The 22,253-nt window shown below is 38.1% G+C and overlaps 1 protein-coding gene across 5 annotated transcripts in view; it reads left to right on the top strand.

Annotated features, from left to right (window-relative positions):
* PRIM2 (DNA primase subunit 2) overlaps positions 1–22,253 on the top strand; it is a 295,574-nt gene that overhangs the window by 53,282 nt on the left and 220,039 nt on the right. For all 5 annotated transcript variants that reach the window (XM_055079435.1, XM_024121882.2, XM_024121883.3 and 2 more), the window contains exons 6-7: positions 16,159–16,254; positions 17,851–17,988. In XM_055079435.1, coding sequence (XP_054935410.1) covers positions 16,159–16,254; positions 17,851–17,988 — 234 coding nt within the window. The remainder of the gene's footprint in view (positions 1–16,158; positions 16,255–17,850; positions 17,989–22,253) is intronic.

The raw sequence follows: 22,253 nt of genomic DNA, 5'->3' as shown, positions 1-22,253 counted from the left end.
AGACGTTACCATGTCAGGAAGATTTGGGTTTGGACTGTCTCAGTCCCAGTTTTAGCCCTGAAAGTCCCATGTCCTGAGATACCCTAAGTCCTTTGAGAACTGGGATGGTGGGTCACCCTGGGGAGGACCCAGAGGGGCTGATGCATTTGGGGCTGTGAATGGTGGGGAGGTGCTGGCCAGAGTTGGGGGAGGGAGGGAATGAGTCTGTGCTGACTTAGGCCAGAGCAGTGTCCTCAGGAGGCTGCAGAGGTCCAGGAGGACTGAGAAGAGGGCAACCTGTGGGCCGGGCTGGATAGGAGGGCAAATTGGGAAATATTTTGGAATGAGCTCAGAGGGAGTATACGTATCAGTGAGGGGGTAGATGGGGCAGGGCTGGAAGAAATGAGAATGGCTAGGAGCACTGCTCGGGCTCCAGAGGGGTCTAAATTTTAGGTACTGACTGAGGGCAAGGATGAGGGGCATGCATGAAAATAATTGAGCAAAAGATTCATTGAGATCTTTGGTGCAAAGTTGTTTCAGTTCTAACTCTAGGGTTTCCGACTCAGGCTTTTAGCCTCTTGGTTAGGATTGAATAATATAAACAGTCTGATTTTTCTCAGCCACTTATTTCTCTAAGGTTCTATATTTTTATATTTAACCTATTGTCTTGTAATATAGTTTTACATTTGCTCTTAGGAATAGATATGAGTTTTTAAATAAATTTTCTTAATATTGCTTTCTATATATTCAGCATCATTTATTACATAATGCGTTGTTTACTTATTGTTACTTTATGTTTTGCTATGTTACTGGCATTTTTCTAGGGCACACCAGCTTGGGAGTCATTCAGCCTATAAATTGGCCACTGTTGAGTCCTGCTCCCCAATTCAGACTTGGGGTGGTGTGTGTGTGTGTGTGTGTGTGTGTGTGTATGTCTGAGAGAGAGCGAGAGAGAGAGAGAGAGAGATTGACTGATTGAGATTGATTAATTGAAGTGACTTTCTTCCGTCTTCTGTGCCCCATGTGGCTTCCTACGTTTCCGGCCTCTGGGGTGGTATCAAGCTATTCTCAGTAAATCATAATGTTTAATGCTGTTAAGTGCTGCCTGGCTACCCTGTTAGTGCTGATCTATAAGCCTCAGCCAAAGCCACTACCCTAGTGGTGCCATTGGTGACTTTCAGCTTGATCCATGGCTCTTTGAGTGAACGGTCTCTGAGCTGGACTCTAAATGTAGGTTCCTGGGATGGATCCCTTGTTGCCTCTCTTCCACTGTGCTGAGTGTGCTTCCTCCCATCTGCCCACCTCTCGCTCCTGTGAGCCAAGGCTGAGCACTGGGTCATGTGGCGTCCTGCCTGCCCTGGGTGGTTTGGAGGGTGTCCCCACCTCACCCTGGCAACCCTGGGGTATGTGCTCCACTCCCGCTCTCCCCAGGCCTGGCGGACACCCAGGTCCTCGCAACACCTCTGCTCTCCTGCTACTGCAGGAGGTCACACCTTCTCCTCTCTGAGTGGCTGCTGCTTTCAGATTTCACTGTTGGTGGAGTCAATTTGTCCTTTCCTGTAAGCTTTTGCTATGGTTGAATAATACAGTTAGTTTATAAGTAGCACTTTACTTTTGCTCGTATTATCTGCTGGCACTGTATCTGGCTTCTAGAAGGTGCTGAAGGAATGTTTGATGAGTGGGGTGGGATGGGGGGAATGCTTTCCTGATGTGTCCTGTCAGATTGTAATGTTCTCATGTGTATCTGGGCCTGTTATATGCAGCTCAGGAATTACTGCTGTTTTGATTTATTTAGGAGACTTAGAAGAACTTTTATATAAATTACCCAGCTCTTTTTAAAAAGAGGCTTGTTTTCTTGTAGGAGAGAAGAAATGTGCTTGAGTATAAGTGATTAATCTTTCCTTTTTGGTGTTAAATTTTAGTGTATTCCGAATGTGCCTATGCTATTAAAAAAGAGCAGTAATAAAATAACCAGACGATTGATTTTTACATTGATCATGTTGGCAGAGTTACTGAGACATCAACATACTAATTAGAATATCAGGATATTAAATTATTGTTCATTTTTCTAACTGAATGTTTTGGGTGACTATAAATGACAAAGAATTTGTAAGTAAAGTAGAGATTTCCCCTAGAGATTTACCAATTATTAACAGTTTAATTTTTTTCTCCTTTATTTGGCTCTCTTCTGTACATTTAAATGAAGGAAGTATTTTGTAAGGATTGGATTATTAGTAGAAAAAATGTTTTAAACTAACTTTTATTTTAGGTGGATAAGTGTTCTGGTTGTTTATTACTGTGTAACATCTGTCTCCAAACCTAAAACAACAATTCTGAAACCTAACATTAAAACTTTAAAACCATAGCCTAACCCTAATGTTTTAAAACAGTACCATTTTATTATATCTCACAATTTTGGGGGTCAGGGATTCAGACTGGGCTCAACAGGGCAGTTCTTTTGCTCCACATGGTGTGGCATGGGGCTCCTTGGTTGGTAGCTAGTCTGGCCTGCGATGTCAAAGACAGCTTCACTCACATTCCTCTTGCTGGGGGACGACCTCTAGAAGGCTGGACTCTGCAGGGATCCTCTCCATGGCATCCCGCAAACAAGGGGGCTGGACTTCTTTTCTGGTGACCCAGAACTCCAAGAGAACAAGGTGGAAGATGTCAGTCCCCTCAAAAATGAGGCATGGGATGGCCTGGCATCCCTTGCACCATACTTTGTTTGTCAAGCAGTCACAGGCCAGCCCAGTCATGGGGAGAGTGAATAGATCTCAGCTCTCAATGGACAGAGTGTCAAGGAATTTGCCGCCATCCTAAATCCCCACAGTAGGATTAATGATTGGGTCACAGGGCATTTGGCAAACATGTGCCCTTTACAGATCACAATATTTACTACTTATATAGCACCGATGTTTATTAAAAATAGTGATAACAATATTAAAAATCATGAAAATTGCTTTCAGTTATTTGCTTTACCCACAGATTTTTAATTTCATTATAAAATAAGTGATTCCTAATTGTTTCATTATATATATTGGATATTTTAAACAGTCTTCCCATCAATTACTTGTTTTAATTAGCTTTTTACTATTAATATTTTATATTAAATTAATTTTGTAGTAAATAATAAAATATTAATATTTTAATAAATATTTATATTTTAATATTTAATATTAATAAAATTAGAAGTTTAATATTGTTGGTATTATTACTTTTTACCTGCTATACAGATGTGTTTAATTTTAAGAAGAACTGGTACTTGAAATAATTTATTTGTATTTATTTATGCCATGCCCCTTTCTACAAAGGATTAGAGGTGACTTGCAACAAGACACATATGATAAATATGTATAGAAGTAAAATATAAATGGCAGTGGAGATGAGGATCAAGAAAAAGATGAGTCAGTAATTGGTGTCACCGTCTGTCCAGTGGCTGAAGCCCCAGACCTAGGAGTCTTTTTCTCCACCCCTTCATTTGCAGTCCATCAGCCCATGCTACCTCCTAAACATATCCCAAATCTGTCCACTTGTTTTTTTCCTACCTGTACTTCTCTAGTTCAGGCCTCTGTCGTCTTTTCCCTAAACTGCCCACTGAGAGTAGATCTCTTTCTTTCTCTCCAGTACAATTCCTTACAAGACAATCTTTTCTCCATTCAGCACTAGAGGAAGCTTAAAATCACAGTATAAATTAGATCAGAACTTCCTCTGCCTAAAATTTCAGTTTACTGTACCATTCTTCGTACAAAACCCTATCTCAGCAGGCCTCAGAGCCCTGTCTGTTCCCCTATCGCCCCTGCTCCATCGCCTCTTTCTGTTCCTCCAGCGCACTAGCCTTTTTTCTCTCTAGCATCTTAGCACTAACTGTTACCTCTGCTTGGGATGCTCTTATCATTCAGGTTTCCAATTAAATGTCACTTCTCCAGAGAGACTTTAATTGACTATACAACTGAAGTATAAATCTGTCCCATCCGTAGCACATCCCTTTGTTTTATTTTCACCATAGATCACTACCTGATAGTTTATTGTATATTGTTTGTCTGTCTCACGCCATTAAAATATAAGCTTCATGACAGCAGCGGGTTTTTTTTTTTTTTTTTTTTTTTTTTGGCTTGTTTATACCTGGATCCCATCTGCTGGAAATAGTGCTTGGTATATAGTAGGTTCTCAGTGTTTCAGAAAGAAACATTCTCCAAAAAAAAAAAAAAAAATCAAATGCTAGAATTGATGGTAGTATTTCTAGGACATGGTAAATTTATTTCAGAAAAGAGGATTCTTTCCCTGGGATTTACTGTATTTTAGACTAGTGCTGTGTTTCAGAGTCATTAGTGGACCTTTTAAAGAAATATACACCTCTGGGCTTCAATCTGTAGGTCTAAGTGGCACCAGGGATCTGTAATTTTGAAAAGCTCCACTGCAAATCTGATGTACAGCCATGTTTAAGGACCAGGCCTTGAGAGAGAGAGCTGTGTGGATTCAAGGAGAAAATTGGCCAAACTGTTTATAAACATGAATGAATATTGTTGATTGGAAGTTTATGGAATAAATCTCTGGGAAGCATTTTCTGTATTTTTACTTCAGAGGCCAGGGTAATAGACTAGTGGTTTCAAACTGGTGTGCCCAAGATGATCATTTGGGAATGTGGGAAGAATGTAAGTAATACAACTTAATATATTTTTAATCTCATTCCTTTTTCATTTTTTTTGTGGGGAGAGACATGTTATCAGTACCTAATATACTGTGATATATACTGTGATATGTGTATGTAATTTATAAACATACTGGAATTATGTGCTCAAAATAATTCATTGATGAAAATGTGTGATCCAAATAGGAGGGAGATCACTCTATCCGTTAGGATAGGCGATGCAGTGGTAACAAATGACCCCTAAGCCTCAGAGACTGCTAAAAGGTTTGTTTCTTGTTCATGCTTTACATCTCCTGTGGGCCAGCAGTAGCCCTGCTCTGTGTCATTTTGGCGCCATGATTCAGGCGGATCGAGCAGCCTTCATCTAGAACTTTACCAGTTGCTGTGGTGGAAGGAGGAGAGAACTGGGTAAACCATGTGATTGTAAATTGTTGGCTTGGTAGTGACATGTGTCACCTCTACTCACATCTCACTGACTGAAGCAAGTCACATGGCTACACGTGAGTTCAGCAGGTAGGGGATGTGTAATCTCCCCTCAGTGAGGGACTCTGCACAGGGTGAACAGCAGGACAGTCTACACAGACAGCCTCCAACACCTGTTCAGTGTGGGGACGTTTGCCGCTCCAGACCTCGCTCTTAATTCCCCTTTCAGAATTGCTGTCAGGGGGAGCCTGCTCTCCCCATTTTTGATCTGATGAAGAATACCAAAAAGAAAAAGATGCACACAACCCAGATCCTTAATTATTTTACTAAGGAGCATGTAAAACAACATGATTATAAAATAAGGAAGTATAACTTTACCAAAACTGTTAGAGCTCTGTGTGATTTTTGCTTGAAAAAAGATTATACCATTACTGCATATACCATTTGAAACATTCAGGTACTTACTATTTGGTGGGTGGGTTTGGAAAATAGAGGTTGAGATAGGGGAATTGTGAGTAGTGGTGGAAAGAGAACTTCAAGGCTCAAATGTTCAGGGTCTTTGCTGATTGAAAATTAACCAGACTGAAGATGGAGCATCTCTGGAATAATAACGTAAGTCATTCTGGAAATGCGATTCCATTTAGAGCAGTTTGTTATATACTTCTTTTTAGGAAGATGTTAATTTGGGAAGCATAATATGCCTTGATTGTAAGGTGCTGTAGTGATAACCTAGCTAACTTTATTAGTTATTTTGTATACCCCCTAAAGACCAGTCCTATGTTAGTTTAACTGATAAAATGACAAATTCATAGAAACCAGTTTAGTTTCAGGAAACATTTCACTTTATTTACTTAATTGAAATATAGTTGACTTACAACATCATTTTAGTTTCAGGTGTACAACATAATGATTTAATGTTTTTATACATTACAAAGTGATCACCACTATGCGTCTTCTTACCATCTTTCACCATACACAGTTATTACAGTACTATTGACTGTATTCCCTATGCTGTACATTATATCTCTGTGACTTACTTATTTTATAACTAGAAGTTTGTACCTCTTAATCACCTTCACCTATTTGCCCTTCCCCCTGTCCCCCTCCCCTCTGGCAAAAACTAGTTTGTTTTCTGTATCTGTGAGTCTGCTTCTGTTCTTTGTTTGTTCTTTTGTTTGGGTTTTTAGATTCCACATATAGGTAAATCATATGGTATTTGATTTTCTCTGTCTGACTTATGTCACTTAGCATAATACACTCTAGGTCAGTCCATGTTGTTACAAGTAGCAAGATGTCTTTCATGGCTGAATAATATTCCATTGTGTGTAAATATATACCACATCTTCTTTATCCATTTGTCTATCAATAGAGACTTAGATTGCTTCCATATCTTGGCTATTGTAAATAATGCTGCAGTGAACATAGGGGTGCATATATCTTTCTGAATTAATGTTTTTGTTTTCTTTCCAGGAGTGGAATTGCTGTATTGCATGGTAGTTTTATTTTAAATTTTTTGAGGCATCTCCATACTGTTTTCCACAGTGGCTGCACCAATTTACAATTTAATACACCAACAGTGTATTAGGCTTCCCTTTTCTCCACACCCTCCCCAAAATTTATCTTTTCGATAATAGCCATTCTGACAGGTGTGAGGTGATATCTCATTGTGGTTTTGATTTGCCTTTCCCTCGTGGGTAGTGATGTTCAGCATCTGTTCATGTGCCTGTTGGCCATCTGTTTGTCTTCTTTGGAAAAAATGTCTATTCATCTCCTCTGCCCAGTTTTTAATCAGATTGTTTGTTTTTTGATATTAAGTTATATGAGTTGTTCATATATTTTGGATATTAACCCCATATCAGTTATCATTTGCAAATATTTTCTCCCATTCAGTAGGTGGCCATTTTGTTTTGTTGATAGTTTTCTTCATTCTGCAAAAGCTTTTCAGTTTGATGTAGTCCTATCTGTTTATTTTTGCTTTTGTTTTTCTTGACTGGGGTGACAGATCCAAAAAAAAGAAATTGCTGAGACTGATGTCAGACAACATATTACCTATGTCTCTTCTATGAGTTTTATGCTTTCAGGTCTTACATTTGAGTCTTTAACCCATTTTGAGTTTATTTTTGTATATGGTGTTAGAAAATGGCCATTTCACTCTTTTGCATGTAGCTGTTCAGTTTTCCCAACACCATTTATTGAAGAGACTGTCTTCTCCCTATTGTAAATTCTTGGCTCCTTTGTGGTAAATTAGTTGACCAAAAAAGTATGGGTTTATTTCTGGACTCTTAATTCTGTTCCACTGATCTATGTGTTTGTTTTTGTGGCAGTACCATATTATTTTGATTACTGTAGCTTTGTAGTATAGTTGGAAATGCGGAGCATGATATTTCCTAGTTTGTTTTTCTTTCTCAAGATTGCTTAGAGTATTTGGGGTCTTTTGTGGTTTCATACAAATTTTAGGCTATTCTAGTTGGACTGTTTAGGACTGTTCTAGTTCTGTGAAAAATACCATAGGTATTTTGATAGGGATTGCATGGACTGTAGATTTTTTGGGGTAGTATGGGCATTTTAACAATATTTATTCTTTCATTCCATGAGCATTGTATGTATTTCCAATTATTTGTATTGTCTTCATTTTCTTTCGTCACTGTCTTAATAGTTTTCAGAGTACAGGTTTTTAGCCTCCTTGGTTAAATTTATTTCTAGATATCTTATTTATTTTGATGCATTTGTAAATGGGATTTACTTAATTTCTCTTTCTGAGAGTTATTAGTGTACAGAAATGCAACAGATTTCTGTAATTTAATTTTATATTCTGCAACTTTACTGCATGAATTTATTAGTTCTAATAGTTTTTTGGGTGGAGTCTTAAGTTTTTCTATATGTAGTATGTCATCTGCAAATAGTAGCAGTTTTACTTTTTCCCTCCAATTTGGATGCCTTTGATTTCTTTTTCTTATCTGATTGCTGTGGCTAGGATTCTAGTACTATGTTGAATAAAAGTGGTGAGGATGGGCATCCATGTCTTTCAACTTTTTATCATCGAGCATAGTGTTAGCGGTGGGTTTGTTGTATGTAGTCTTTATTATGTTGAGATATATTCCCTCTATAAACACTTTGTTAGGAGTTTTTTTTATCATAAATGGATGTTGGATTTTGTCAAATGCTTTTTCTGCATCTATTGAGATGATCATGTGATTCTTTTCCTTTGTTTTATTATTGTGGTTTAGCACATTGATTTGCAGATATTGAACCATCCTTGCATCCTGAGACTAAATCTCAGTCATGGTATATAATCCTTTTAATGTATTGTTGAATTTGTTTTGCTAATATTTTGTTGAGTATTTTTTGCATTCTATGTTCATCAGAGACAGTGGCTTGTCATTTTCTTTTTTTGTAGTGTCTTTGTCTGGTTTTGTATCAGGGTGATATTGGACTTGTAGAAAAAGTTTGGCAACATTTCTTCCTCTTCAATTTTTGGAATAGTTTGAGAAGGGTAACTCTTCTTTAAATATTTGATACAGTTCCTCTGTGAAGCCATCTGATCCTGGACTTTTGTTTGCTGTTTTTTTTTTTTTTTTTATTACTGATTCAATTTCATTACTGGTAATTGGTCTGTTCAGATTTTCTGTTTCTTCCTGATTCAGTTTTGGAAGATTGTGTGTTTCTAGGAATTTATCCATTATTACTAGGTTGTCCAATTTGTGGGCATGTAATTGTTTGTAGTAGTCTTTCATGGATGTGTTTCTGTGGTATTGGTTGTAAATTCTCTTTCATTTGTGATTTTATTTATTCAGGCCCTCTCTCTTTTTTTTCTTGATGAGTCTGTCTACAGGTTTGTCTATTTTCTTTATGTTTTCAAAGAACCAGCTTTTGGTTTCATTGATCTTTTCCATTTTTTTTTTTTTAGTCTATTTCATTTATATCCACTCTGGTCTTTTAATTTCCTTCCTTCTACTAATTTTAGGTTTTGTTGGCTCTTCTTTTTCTAGTTCCTTTAGGTGTAAAGTTAGATTGTTTATTTTAGTTGTTTTTGTTTCTTGAGGTAGGCCTGTATCGCTATGAGCTTTTTTCTTAGAATTGCTTTTGCTGCATCCCATAGTTTTTGGATCAGTGGGTTTCCATTTTCATATGTCTCTAAGTATTTTTAAATTTCCTTTTGATTTATTTGTTCACTGATTGGTTGTTTAGTAGCATGTTGTTCAGCCTCCACATGTTTTTGTTTTTCCAATTTTCTTCTTGTAATTAATTTCAAGTTTCATATTGTTGTGATCAGAAGAGGTGCTTGATATGATTTCAGTCTTCTTTAATTTATTGAGACTTGTTTTGTGGCCTAGCATGTGATCTGTCCTGGAGAATGTCACATGTGCACTTGAAAAGAATGTGAGTTCTGCTGCTTTTGGATGGAATGTTCTATACACATACACAACACACACACACACACACACACACACACACACACATCTGTTAAGTCCATCTGGTCTAGTGCGTTGATTAAGGTCAGTGTTTACTTACTGATTTTCTCTCTATCCATTAATGTAAGTGGGATATTAAAGTCCCCTACTATTATTGTATTACTGTCAGTTTCTCCCTTTATGTCTGTTAATGTGCTTTATATATTTATATGCTCCTATGTTGGGTGCATAAAGATTTACAAACATTATATCCTTTTGTTAGATTGACCTCTTTATCATTATGTAATATCCTTCTTTATCTTTTGTTACAGTCTTTGTTTTAAAAAATCTTTTATCTGATACAAGTATTTCTATCCCAGCTTTCTTTTCATTTTCATTTTCATGGAATATCTTTTTTCATTTCTTCACTTTTAGCCTATGTGTGTCTTTAGATCTGAAGTGAGTGTCTTGTAGGCAGGCTATAAATGGGTCTTATTTTTTTTATCCATTCAGCTACCTTATATCTTTTTATTTGTGAGTTTAGTCCATTTACATTTAAAGTAATTTCTGATAGTTATGTACTTATTGCCATTTTTCTGTTGTTTTCTGGTTGTTTTTGTAGTTCTTTTCTGTTCCTTTCTTCTTCTCTTGTTCTCGTCCCTTGTGGTTTGATGATTTTCTTTAGTGCTATGTTTGGATTCCTTTATCTTTTGTGTATCTCTTGTAGGGTTTTGGTTTTTGGTTATCATGAGGTTCATATATGTATATATATATGTGTGTGTGTGTGTGTGTGTGTGTGTGTGTATGTATATATATGTATGTATATGTTTGTTTTAGCCTGATGTTTGCTTAAGTTTGAATGCATTGTAAAAGCATTACTTTTTAACTCCTCCCATCTACATTTAATGTTTTTGGTGTGTAGGGTTTTGGTTTTTTTGGTTATCATGAGGTTCATATATGTATATATATATGTGTGTGTGTGTGTGTGTGTGTGTGTGTATGTATATATATGTATGTATATGTTTGTTTTAGCCTGATGTTTGCTTAAGTTTGAATGCATTGTAAAAGCATTACTTTTTAACTCCTCCCATCTACATTTAATGTTTTTGGTGTCATATTTTACATCTTTTTACTTTGTGTGTCTCTTAATTGCTTACTGTAATTATAGTTGATTTTATGACTTTTTTCTTTTAATGTTCATACTAGCTTTTTAAATGGATGATCCACTGTCTTTACTATATATTTGCCTTTAGCTGTGAGTTTTTTTTTCTTTCATATATTTTCTTATTTCTAGATATAGCCTTTTCTGCTTAAAAGACCCTTTAACATTTGTAAGGCTGTTTTAGTGGTGATGAACTCTTAGTTTTTGCTTGTCTGGGAAACTCTTTAACTCTCCTTTGATTCTGAACAATAGCCTTCCTGGGTGTTCTTGTTTGTAAGTGTTTTTCTTTCATTACTTTAAATGCAGCATGCTACTCCCTTGTGGTCTGCAAAGTTTCTGCTGAAAAGTCAGCTGATAGCCTTTTGGGGGTTCCTTTGTATATGACTCACTGTTTTTCTCTTGCTGCCTTAAAATTTCTCTCCCTATCTTTAACTTTTCCCATTTTAATTATGATATGACTTGGTGTGGATTTCTTGGGTTCATCTTGTTTGGGATTTTATGCTTCCTGGACCTGCATGTGTGTTTTTTTCCCAGTCTGGGGAAGTTGTCAGCCATTATTTTATTGAATAGGTTTTCTGCCCCTTTCTCCTTCTGGGCCCATAATGTGAATATTAGTGCACTTGATGTTGTCCTAGAGTTCCCTTAAATTATTCCCATTTAAAAAAATTCGTTTTTCTTTTTTCTGTTCTGATTGGTTGAGTTTCACTGTTCTCTCTTCCTTGTTGCTTATGTGGTCTTATGTATCATCTAAAATGCTGTGTATTTCCTGTAATGTATTTTTCATTTCAGTTGTTGTATTCTTTAGCTCTGATTGGTTCTTTCTTATATATTCTTACTCTTTGTGAAGTTCTCATTGTGTTCCTCCATTCTTCTCCTGAGTTCTGTGAGCATCTTTGTGACCATTGCTTTGAACTCTTTATCAGGTAAATTGCTTATCTCCATTTCATTAGGGTTTTCCTCTGGGATTTTATTTTGTTCTTTTGTTTGGAACAAATTTCTCTGTCTCCTCATTTTGTTTGACTTTCTGTGTTTGTTTCTGTGAATTAGGTGAAACTATGTCTCTTGGTTTTGGAGGTGTGGTCTTGTATATGAGTATCCCCAGTGTAGACTGTATGTTCTGGTCAGCTTTGGCAGGCCAGGTGGAGTTGTAGTGGGGGTGGGCTGGGGCTTTTCCAGGACATGTTGGGGCTGCTGCCTTGGTGGGATGATTGGTGCTGAAGTGGACCTGGGGTTTGCTGGGGTGGCCTTGGCAAGCTGTCTAGAGCACCAGTCTCTTCTTAAACTGCAGCCTCTGTGCGGGGACTCCCAGTGAGTGAGTTTGTGCGTGAACCCTTTAAGAGTAGAATTTCAATTTCCTTCAGCTCTCCCGTGCATAAGCCCTGCTGGTTTTCAAAGCTAGTTAAGTGGGCTCACCTACCCGGTGCCAGTCCCTGGGTCTGGTACGCCCAATATGGGGCTCAAACCCTTCACTCCTGAGGTAGGACCTCTGAGTTTGTGATATCTCTTCCTGCTTGTGGCTTGCTGCTCTGGGGATGTGGGTCTTGACTAGATAGTGTCCCTGCCCCTCCTACCCTACTCAGTGTGTTTTTTTCTTTATATCCTTAATTGTACAAGAGCTCTTCTGCTATTCTTCAGGTCATTCTCAGAGAGAGTTGTCCTATATATAGGTGTAGTTCTGGTGTGTTTGTAGTAGGAGGTGAGCTCAGGATCTTCCAGCTTTGCCATCTTATCATGATCATGTGGATCAAAAATGTTTCACTGTGTTCCTGGAAAACAAACTAATCAAAATGTACATTACTGATAGTAATAATAAATATTTACCATTTATTAAAGACATGCTATATGTTAGGCCTATTCTAGACACTTTACATACTTTATTTTACTTAATTCTGACAAAAAGTTCATGAAACAGGTATTATTTTCTTCCTTTTACCAATGGAGAAACTGAGGTATGAAGAGGTTAATTCACTTTTTTAAGATTTGAACTTAGGTTTCTGCAGTTACAAAAACTATATACTTTCTACTCAGTTCCTCTGCTTTTATAATTGTTCCACTGTAGCTGTTTTTAACTCTTACATGAGATCCTTTGTTAGTAGAAGCAGGAAGCTGTTTAATTTTGTCTTGCTCTTTTAGAGAATGAGTTTTTTCTAGGCATCCAGTAGTTAACCTCATTAGGGGAGCCTGAGAAAGTGAAATATGCTCATATTTTTCCCAGTAGTTTTTATACCAGAAGCAGAGAGAATACTCAAGATTATTTTAGAAATTTGAAATAATGAAGTCAATAGAAGTTTATACCAATTAATAAAGTTTCAGGCAGTCATCCAACATTTTTCAGTGACAATTCTCTTATTTTGTTTATTATTAAATAGCTAAATGAAGGTTTAGATGTGTGTGGCAAATGGATGAACTTTTTAATTCACCAAGGAAAAACAGTATTTACTGAAAGGCTATCATGTAGGACATGACATTAATTTCAGCTAGAATGTGCATTATTCGGAATGCACCCAGTTACTTTGGGTGAACAGTTTAGAAACACATTGAATCCCTTAGAATTTTATTCATTATTTCTAATCTAAGTAAAGTCTAGATAATTTTTTTTCTGTTTTTTTTTGGAGGGTGGGGGAAGATTTCAGTGAAAGACAGTCTTACCACATTCTTTAATAATCTACTCTAGTTTTCATTCAAGACCTTGAATTTTGTTTAAATTGAGCCTTGACTATATACCTAAGGCAGAAGAGTGTTTGGAACATTAAGCCTCTTGTAAGTAAAGTATTCTGTTGTATGACAGTTGAGCTGAAGTGTTTTTCCCCTGCTTACCTGATGGTTACTTGGTGAGCAGTTAATTGTTTATAAACACCTGTGGTATTGTTAATACAAATATTTGAGTTGAGTTTAGGGAAAGAGAGGTACTATATTCCCCTATATTCATGGAGAAGTCTTAGTGGTTCTTATATATTGCTGTGGGATTTGTTCAGTTAAAACCCCAGATATTATCATGGCAAACATCTGTATGTTCAAAGTTATCTAATTCTTTTTTTTTTTTTTTTTTGCGGTACGCGGGCCTCTCACTGTTGTGGCCTCTCCCGTTGCGGAGCACAGGCTCCGGACGCGCAGGCCCAGCGGCCATGGCTCACGGGCCCAGCCGCTCCGCGGCATGTGGGAATCTTCCCAGACCGGGGCGCGAACCCGGTTCCCCTGTATCGGCAGGCGGACGCGCAACCACTGCGCCACCAGGGAAGCCCCTATCTAATTCTTTATTGCTGTAATAAGTGACTGTAAAAGGGACGTGGTGGGTTAACACATTTGGCCTCAACTTCAGTATTTCCAGATCCAGTCAAAACCATCTGGGCAAAAAATTATCCATGCAATCACCTATAATTATCCCCGTTGATGGTGGGGAGAACAGGCATGTGTATTTAATTTTTATTTAATTTCAAATAAGTAAGTGTTCACTGCACAAATTTGAAATAGTTTTTATATTTAAATTGGAAATCACTTAAAGATAGTGGAAGATCATCAGGAGGATGTACAGATATCTTGTTCCCTTTCACCATGTCTCCCTGGTCAGTTTCTCACTTTATCAGTTGCTGTTTGAGAATTACAGCTTGGCTCTGAAACATACCTGCCTCTTCTCAAATAGTCTCTGCATTGTGTATCTGGTGGTATATTTGAGCTTGAAAGGATTTGTCCTAAGGAATGTGAAGTAAAAGGTAAATAGTCAATTAAGTAGAGAAGTTACTATCAACAGGTATATGTAAACAAAGCCAATACTAAAGAATAATCTGGTGTTAGCTCTTAGATATTTGCTATTGCTAAAACTCAATTTAAACACTCTAGAATGAGTGTTGATTATATATAATGTGTGCTGTGACACCCTTTAAAATTTTTGCCTATGAGACTTCTCATGACATCTAGTTATATTTCATTTTTAGTTTTTGTATTTTTATCCTGTTCATTACCAAAAAGTAATTGAAGTGGTAGTTTCAGTTGATGACTCTCTTGCACTGATTTTGATGATACATGTTTGTTCAGTGCCCTCAAATACAATAATAATGAAAATGTTTGAAATATTTTGAGAATTACAAAAATGTGACAGAGACATGAAGTGAGCAAATACTGTTGGAAAAATGGTGCCAATAGACTTCCTCAACATAGGGTTGCCACAAACCTTCAATTTGTTTTTTTTTTTTTTAAAAAGTAATATCTGGGAAGCACAATAAAGCAAAGTGCAATAAGATGAGATATGATCGTATTTATTGGCCCTTCAAATTTTCTCAGTTGTAAAGTGTGTGTTCATATCTTTTGCTCATTTTTCTATTGGGTTGACTGTCTTTTTCTGTCTTGGCTTTCCTTGGCACTTTGTGTGCCCCTATACATTCTAGAAGCAACACAGACACATAAGCTATTGTGATTTTGCTTGAGAGTATATTGATTCTGCAGGTTAATTTGAGGAGAATTGGTACATTTATAGTATTACATCTTCTGGTGCATGTTTATGGATGTCTCTCGGTTATTTAGGTTTTCTCCAGTTTCCTTCAGTAAGGTTTTACATGTTTTTTTTTTTTTTTTCCTAGAGGCCTTGAACATCTTTTGTTAGATTTATTCCTAAATACTTGATAGTTTTAATCCCATTATGAATGGTAGTTTTAAAAAAATCCATTATTAAACTGGGCTGCTGGCAGATAGAAATACAATTGGTTTTTCTGTATATGACATTGTAGCCAGAAACCTTGCTTAATTAGGTCAGTAGGTCTAATAATTTATCTGTGGATTTTTCTGGATTTTCTAAGGATTCTAATCACATAATATGTAAATAATGACAATTTTGTTTCTTTTTTCCAATCCTTATACTTTTCTTTTGTTTTTACCAATCTGGTTCCCACTGATGGAGTCTTGTTTCCTTGTGTGTGTGTTTTCTCTGTGTGCTAGAGATTGTATTTGGGGAGTTATTTGGAGGACTATACTGAGCCCTAGGAGAATTGTATATTTCTTCAGAAAGGTTTTCATTTTCTCCTTTCATGAGTCTGTGGGAGCAGCTAGTCCAGGATATTGTTTCTCTGCTACTGTTCTTTCGATATGTGTCCTCAGAAATTGGCAGAGTAGAAATTTGAAAGTATATTGAATTTAAATTTTCTTCCATATTTTGGCTTCATTAAGGATAGTAATGACTTAATAATCATATTAGGAATGATTTCAGATATCAGGGTTTTAAAAGTTTTTAAAAAGTATAGGATCTTCACTAGAACAGGAAAGTGCTTTATTGAAACTGAATGCAGAGTTTTAATTTTAATTTTAATTTTAATTTATTTATTTATTTTTGTGGTATGCGGGCCTCCCTCTGCTGTGGCCTCTCCCGTTGCGGAGCACAGGCTCCGGACGTGCAGGCCCAGCGGCCATGGCTTACGGGCCCAGCCGCTCTGCGGCATGTGGGATCTTCCCAGACCGGGGCGCGAACCCGGTTCCCCTGCATCGGCAGGCGGACGCGCAACCACTGCGCCACCAGGGAAGCCCCAGAGTTTTAATTTTTAAACGATATAAAATATGTTTCCTTTTAGATAAGTGATGAAGAGAAGACTCTCCGAGAACAGGATATTATGGCTTCATCACACAGTTTAGGTGGGGTTCAGTTGGAGCTGGAGTCAGTTTATAAGGTAGGTATGCTTTTAAAGTACTTCCTAAGTTTTGTTAAATGTATCACATTGAGCTTCTATCCGTGTTTTATTGTCGCTTTTGTGTAGCCTCTTGTGGGCGCAGCCTCTCCCCCTCCTGTTCAGATGTTGTCTTCACCCCCTGGATGTGCTGCTCCCCGCCCCCGCCCCGGGCTGCGCTGCACCGACCCCTGGCGCTGCTCGGGTACTGACCCACTGCGGGCCGCGCTCTCCTCACTGTGCTCAGCCTCGGGCCGCGCTGGGGCTGGGAAGGCCTGCAACGCCCCTCTCCCTTGGCCCCTTGTTTCCTATGCCGCCCCCGCGAGGGAGCCTCTCCTCCCTCCCGGGTGCCCTGGGGCCCCGGCCTTCTTCCCCCTGCCCGGGTGCGGCCCCTGTCCCCTCACTGCCATCCGCGCACCCTCAGCACAGACTCCTGCCTGTGTGAGCCTGGTGCAGGGCTGCGAGGCTGAGGACCTCCCGAAGCAGGGGAGGGGCGGCTACCTGCCGCGCATGCCTGGCGTCTGGTGCGGGTCCTGCCACCACGGGCACTCCATCCCCACCTCCCCCGCTCCACCCCCGCCCCAGTCTGGGCAGCGTCCTCCTGCAGGGCCAGGGAGCCACTGTCCACGTGAGTCCGTCTTGTTTCTTCAACTGAGTGGTGAACTGCTTCAGGGCAAGGACTGTGTGCTGGATGTAGAAATCTGTAAATTAATTAGAAACTTTCTGTAAAAACACATGATCTGATTATTGTGTGGTGTCATTGAATACATTGAAGAATTATGGGCATATAGATTTAACTCTTCCGTAAAACTTGGGCGAATAGGGTATTTGGGGATTTTTTTTTTTTTACCTAGTTTTTTACCTCATTTTTAAGAAGTAGAAAAACTCTGTTGAAGAGTAAGGATGAGTTTTGCAATTTATTAATATCATTACCATAATCTGCTCATCTCTTAAAATTTTCCCGTATTTCATATGACTTTAAAAAGTGTAAGTAGAATAGTATTTATTACGTTTTTTAAAAAATATTTACTGGCAAGTACTTATTTTAAAGATAAAACTGGACATTTATTATTATTTCCATTTCTTAGTGTTGAGATTAGTTTTTCCAATGTATTTCTCTGGAGAAAGAGTGGAAACATAGATGAAGAAATTTGGAATTACTTTACTTACTAGTAATTTTTAGCACTGGACATGTTGTATACACATTGGATTCCACTTGATGCAGAATAAAATGTGGACTATGTCATGTGAGGGGAATGCAGTGTTCCTAGAGGGCTTGAGCTGGGAATTTGAAATCCTGGTGATTATAATTTGTAAATTGATGAATTAAGAATGAAAATAAAGCATTTTACCTTGGCTTATTATTTTTTGAAAGATCTACTCTAAAACACATTTTTGGCCTGCCACTCCTTCCTAATGCTGTTGTTTATTTACAAGGAGTATAAATTGATCTTCTTGCTTTCTTTTTTCTTTTGATCTGCTGGGACTAATGACTTTCTCATAGGAGGGATTTTGTTTAGCCTTAGTACTTATGAAGACGTAGGATAATTTCGTAATGACAGGTACTGACTTATTTTCCCTGTTGCACACTGAATTCAGATCCCTTTTGCTGATGCTCTGGATTTGTTCCGAGGAAGGAAAGTCTATCTGGAAAATGGCTTTGCTTATGTACCACTCAAGGACATTGTGGCTATCATCCTAAATGAATTTAGAACCAAACTGTCCAAGGCTTTGGCTGTAAGTATTTTACTTTGTTTCCATATTTCCATGTTCACTTTATTTCCATATGTTCATGTTTTCAGTTACATACTCTTGATAGTTTTGTTCTGTACTTCTTAAAAAATAATTTAATTTTTATAATAATATTCAGATTGCTTATGATGCTGTACTGTTATTTGTAGAACTCCTAGGTTTTAATTTTTTTAAAATTTATTTTATTGAAGTATAGTTGACTTACAAGTTTGCATTAATTTCTGCTGTACAGCAAAGTGACTCAGTTATGCATGTATATTTTCTTTTCCATTATGGTTTATCACAGGGTATTGAATATAGTTCCCTGTGCTATACAGTAGGACCTTGTTGTTTATCCATTCTATAATAGTTTGTGTCTGCTAACCCCAGACTCCCAATCCATCCCTCCCCTTGGCAACCACAAGTCCCTTCTCTATATCTGTGAGTCTGTTTCTGTTTCATAGATAAGCTCATTTGTGTCATATTTTAGATTGCACATATAAGTGCTGTCATATGGTATTTATCTTTCTCTTTCTGACTTACTTCACTTAGTGTGATAATCTCTAGCAACCATCCATGTTGCTGCAAATGGCATTGTTTCATTCCATTCCATTTTATATGTGTACCACATTTTCTTTATCCACTCATCTGTTGATGAACATTTAGGTTGTTTCCACGTCTTGGCTATTTTAGTAATGCTGCTATGAACATAGGGGTGCATGTATCTTTTTGAATTATGGTTTGTCTGGGTATATGTGTAGGAGTGGGATTGCTGGATCATAAGGCAAGTCTATTTTTAGTTTTTTAAGGAACCTCCAATACTGTTTTCCATAGTGGCTGCACCAGCTTAAATTCCCACCAACAGTGTAGGAGGGTTCACTTTTCTCCACACCCTCTCTAGCATTTGTTGTTTGTAGACTTTTTAATGATGGCCATTCTGACTGTTGTGAGGTAATACCTCACTGTAGTTTTGATTTGCATTTTCCTAATAATTAGTGATGATGAGCATCCTTTTATGTGCCTATTGGCCATCTGTATGTCTTCTTTGGAGAAATGTCTATTTAGATCTTCTGCCTATTTTTTGATTGGGTTGTTTGTTTTTTTGTTATTGAGTTATATGAGCTGTTTGTGTATTTTGGAAATTAAGCCCTTGTTGGTCACATCATTTGCAAATATTTTCTCCCAGTCCATAGGCTGTCTTTTCATTCTTTTGATGGTTTCCTTTGCTGTGCAAGGGTGGTTTTTCTTTCTTTTGCTTGTAAGGTTGATTAGGTCCCATTTGTTTATTTTTCCTTTTATTTCTATTGACTTGGGAGAATGACCTAATAAAACATTGGTATAATTTATGTATGAGAATGTTTTGCCTATGTTCTCTTCTAGGAGTTTTATGGTGTCATGTCTTATATTTATGTCTTTAAGTAGGTTTTTTTTTTTTTAATTTATTTTTTTTTTGGCTGTGTTGGGTCTTCATTGCTGCACACGGGCTTTCTCTAGTTGCGGTGAGTGAGGGGTACTCTTCATTGTGCACAGGCTTTCTCACTGCGGTGGCTTCTCATTGCAAAGCATGGGCTCTAGGCTTGTGGGCTTCAGTAGTTGTAGCACACGGGCTCAGTAGTTGCGGCACGTGGGCCCTAGAACATGTGGGCTTCAGTAGTTGTGGTGCGTGGGCTAGGTAGTTGTGGTGCATGGGCTCTAGGGCATGCGGGATTCAGTAGTTGTGGCTTGTGGGCTCCAGAGCACAGGCTTTGTGGCACACGGCCTTAGTTGCTCTGCAGCATGTGGTATCTTCCCAGACCAGGGATCAAACCTGTGTCCCCTGCATTGGCAGGCGGATTCTCAATCACTGTGCCACCAGGAAAGACCCTTTAAGTAGGTTTTTATTTGTTACTACTCATGGTTAATTTTGTCATTTTTTCTTTCTCTTAGTAATACTATTGGTGAGATGATTAATTTTGTGAACAGCCTTTGTGTCTTCAAGGTTGTGTCTTTTTTTTCTTTGGAGATGGATGTCATATGTGACCCTTAACAATTAGTGTGGCCTGTGGTAGATATAACCCCTAGATTTCTGTTCTAAATTGTTATTTTGTGTCAGTAGAGGGCAATGTAGAAGAAAGTATTTATGTTTAATTAGGAAAAGCAGTGCTAGGTTAGTGCTACGATAAACAGCCTGCTGCTGGGTGAAATTGGAGGTAGGTGAGTTAAATAAATGACATAATCAGTGCTTTTTAAGAGATTTGTTTAAAAACAGACACTTCAGTGATAACATCTTAAAAATACATTTTTCAGTGTTGTTCGTTAATCTGAGTGTAGTTTTCTTTTGTACTTTTTTGGGACACTCTTTTGGTACTTAGTGTTTAGTACGTAACTTCAAAGTTATGTGCTGTGGCTCTTTTTAAGCTGTACCCATTACCGTATAAGCAAAGGCCAACCTTTCCTTTTGAGTTAAAACTTATAATTTTTTCTGGTATTGTTTTTATTCTGAAAACAATAACTTTTACTCAACCCTATTTTGTACTGGTGCCAAAAGCCTCATTTTCTAAAATACTGGGTTGGCCAAAAAGTGCTTGGCTTTCTCCTGGGTAGGTCAGGGCCGAGTCTGGTTGAGAGGTTGTCCATAGAGCCCTTTGCCTGGCCGTGAAGGAGAGTGGATGGAGGGGGTTGCCTGGGAAGCTGTCCTGACAGCTTTGAGTCTGAAGCTCTGGGAGGAAGGGAAGGTGTTGCTTTTAGGCTGTGGCAAAGGGGAAATTAAACCCATTGTGATGGTTTCTTGTTTGCTGTCCTTTCCATTGAGGAAGGTTTTGACCTTGAAGTATGTAATTGAAAGAATTTGAAAATATCCTTGTAGGATGAGAATTGCCCTAAAGATTTAGAAAAAGGTATTCTAATTCATGGTAGAGGAAGAAATAAATGGTGCTGGGGGAAGTCTAAGTTGATAGAAGAATTTTACCCCAGGTGACATCTGCAGGCTTGTTGTTAGTCTTTGATCATGTGATTTATACTATAAGATAACAAATCTGGCTTTTGAGCATGCTTTAGGACTAGTAAAAGATGGGCATTATGTTCTCATTTGATAAGAGCTCTTTTCTCACCCTGCTGATCCGTGAGACTCAGCTGTGGCACCGCTTCCTCCAGGAAGCCCCCCTGAGCCCCAGGATTGTACTGTGTCTCCTTTGTGCCCCCACAGCATTCTGCACACTACCAAACTGCAGTAAGATTACTCCAGTTGGCTTTTTTCTTCTCAACTACAATGTAAGCTTTTTGAGAGTAAGGGCTTGGTCTTAAACTTTTCTCTCTACGTAACATAGGGTTAGTGCTCAATAACGTTTGTTGGACTGATAGATACTGAATAATGAAGATGACTCTTACTGTCCGCACATAGTTTACTGCTTGTGTGTGATCTCATTTGATCCTCACCACAAGCCTCTGAGATGGACGAGGATGACCGTCTGCATCACACAGGCTAGGAAAGTGCTGCTCAGAGAGGCCAGGTAGTTTGTCCAGTGTCTTGTTGGCCGGTAATTGCTGCAGCCATAACTGGATCTCGGGTTTTCTAATTGTGATTCTTAGGATCTTTTGATGAAAACTGTGCCTTTGTGAGTAGTTGTATTATCAGGGGATTTAGATCTTCAAACTCAGGAAATATTGAAAGGTAAGTGTATTAGGGTCCAGGTACAGAGTAGGCAAAAAGGGTGAATTTGGAGCTGAGATGCAATAAATTGATAACCAGTTAGGGAAAAGAATGAGGGAAAGATATATTTCTTTGCTTCACCTAACGATTTTAGAACCTTTAGCCAGTTCTCTCAGTTAATGGTTTTTTTTTTTCTTTTTTAATAACTTTTTATTTGTTCACCCACGTATTGTTTTCAGTACTAGGGATATAATAATAGGATAGATGAAATTTCTTCTCTTATAAAACTTATACCAGTTACCAAAGAAATAAACAATAACAATATTATATGTGATATGAAGGAGCCAGCAGAGTAAAAGTAGAGGAAAGTACATTCTAGGTAGGAGCAGTTACTGATGCCAAGGCCCCAAGGAGAGAGGGGTTTTTGCACAATGCTGGGTGTAGTGAGCTAGCAGGGAGCTGTACAGGATGAGACGGCAGCGATGCAGGACTTTGAATAAACCAGGGTAGAGAGATTGATTTTTAGCCTAATGTAGTGGAAAACCATGGGATGGTTTTGGAAAAGGGAGCGGTATCTGATTTATATTTAAAATAGGTTACTGTGGCTGAAAACCACTTTGGAGGGTATAGAAAGAATGGCAGT

This window comes from Physeter macrocephalus, chromosome 18 (assembly GCF_002837175.3).
Source record: "Physeter macrocephalus isolate SW-GA chromosome 18, ASM283717v5, whole genome shotgun sequence".
Lineage (NCBI taxonomy): Eukaryota > Metazoa > Chordata > Mammalia > Artiodactyla > Physeteridae > Physeter > Physeter macrocephalus.
Note: the sequence above shows the minus strand (reverse complement) of the source record. Positions and strands in the feature narration are given on the sequence as shown.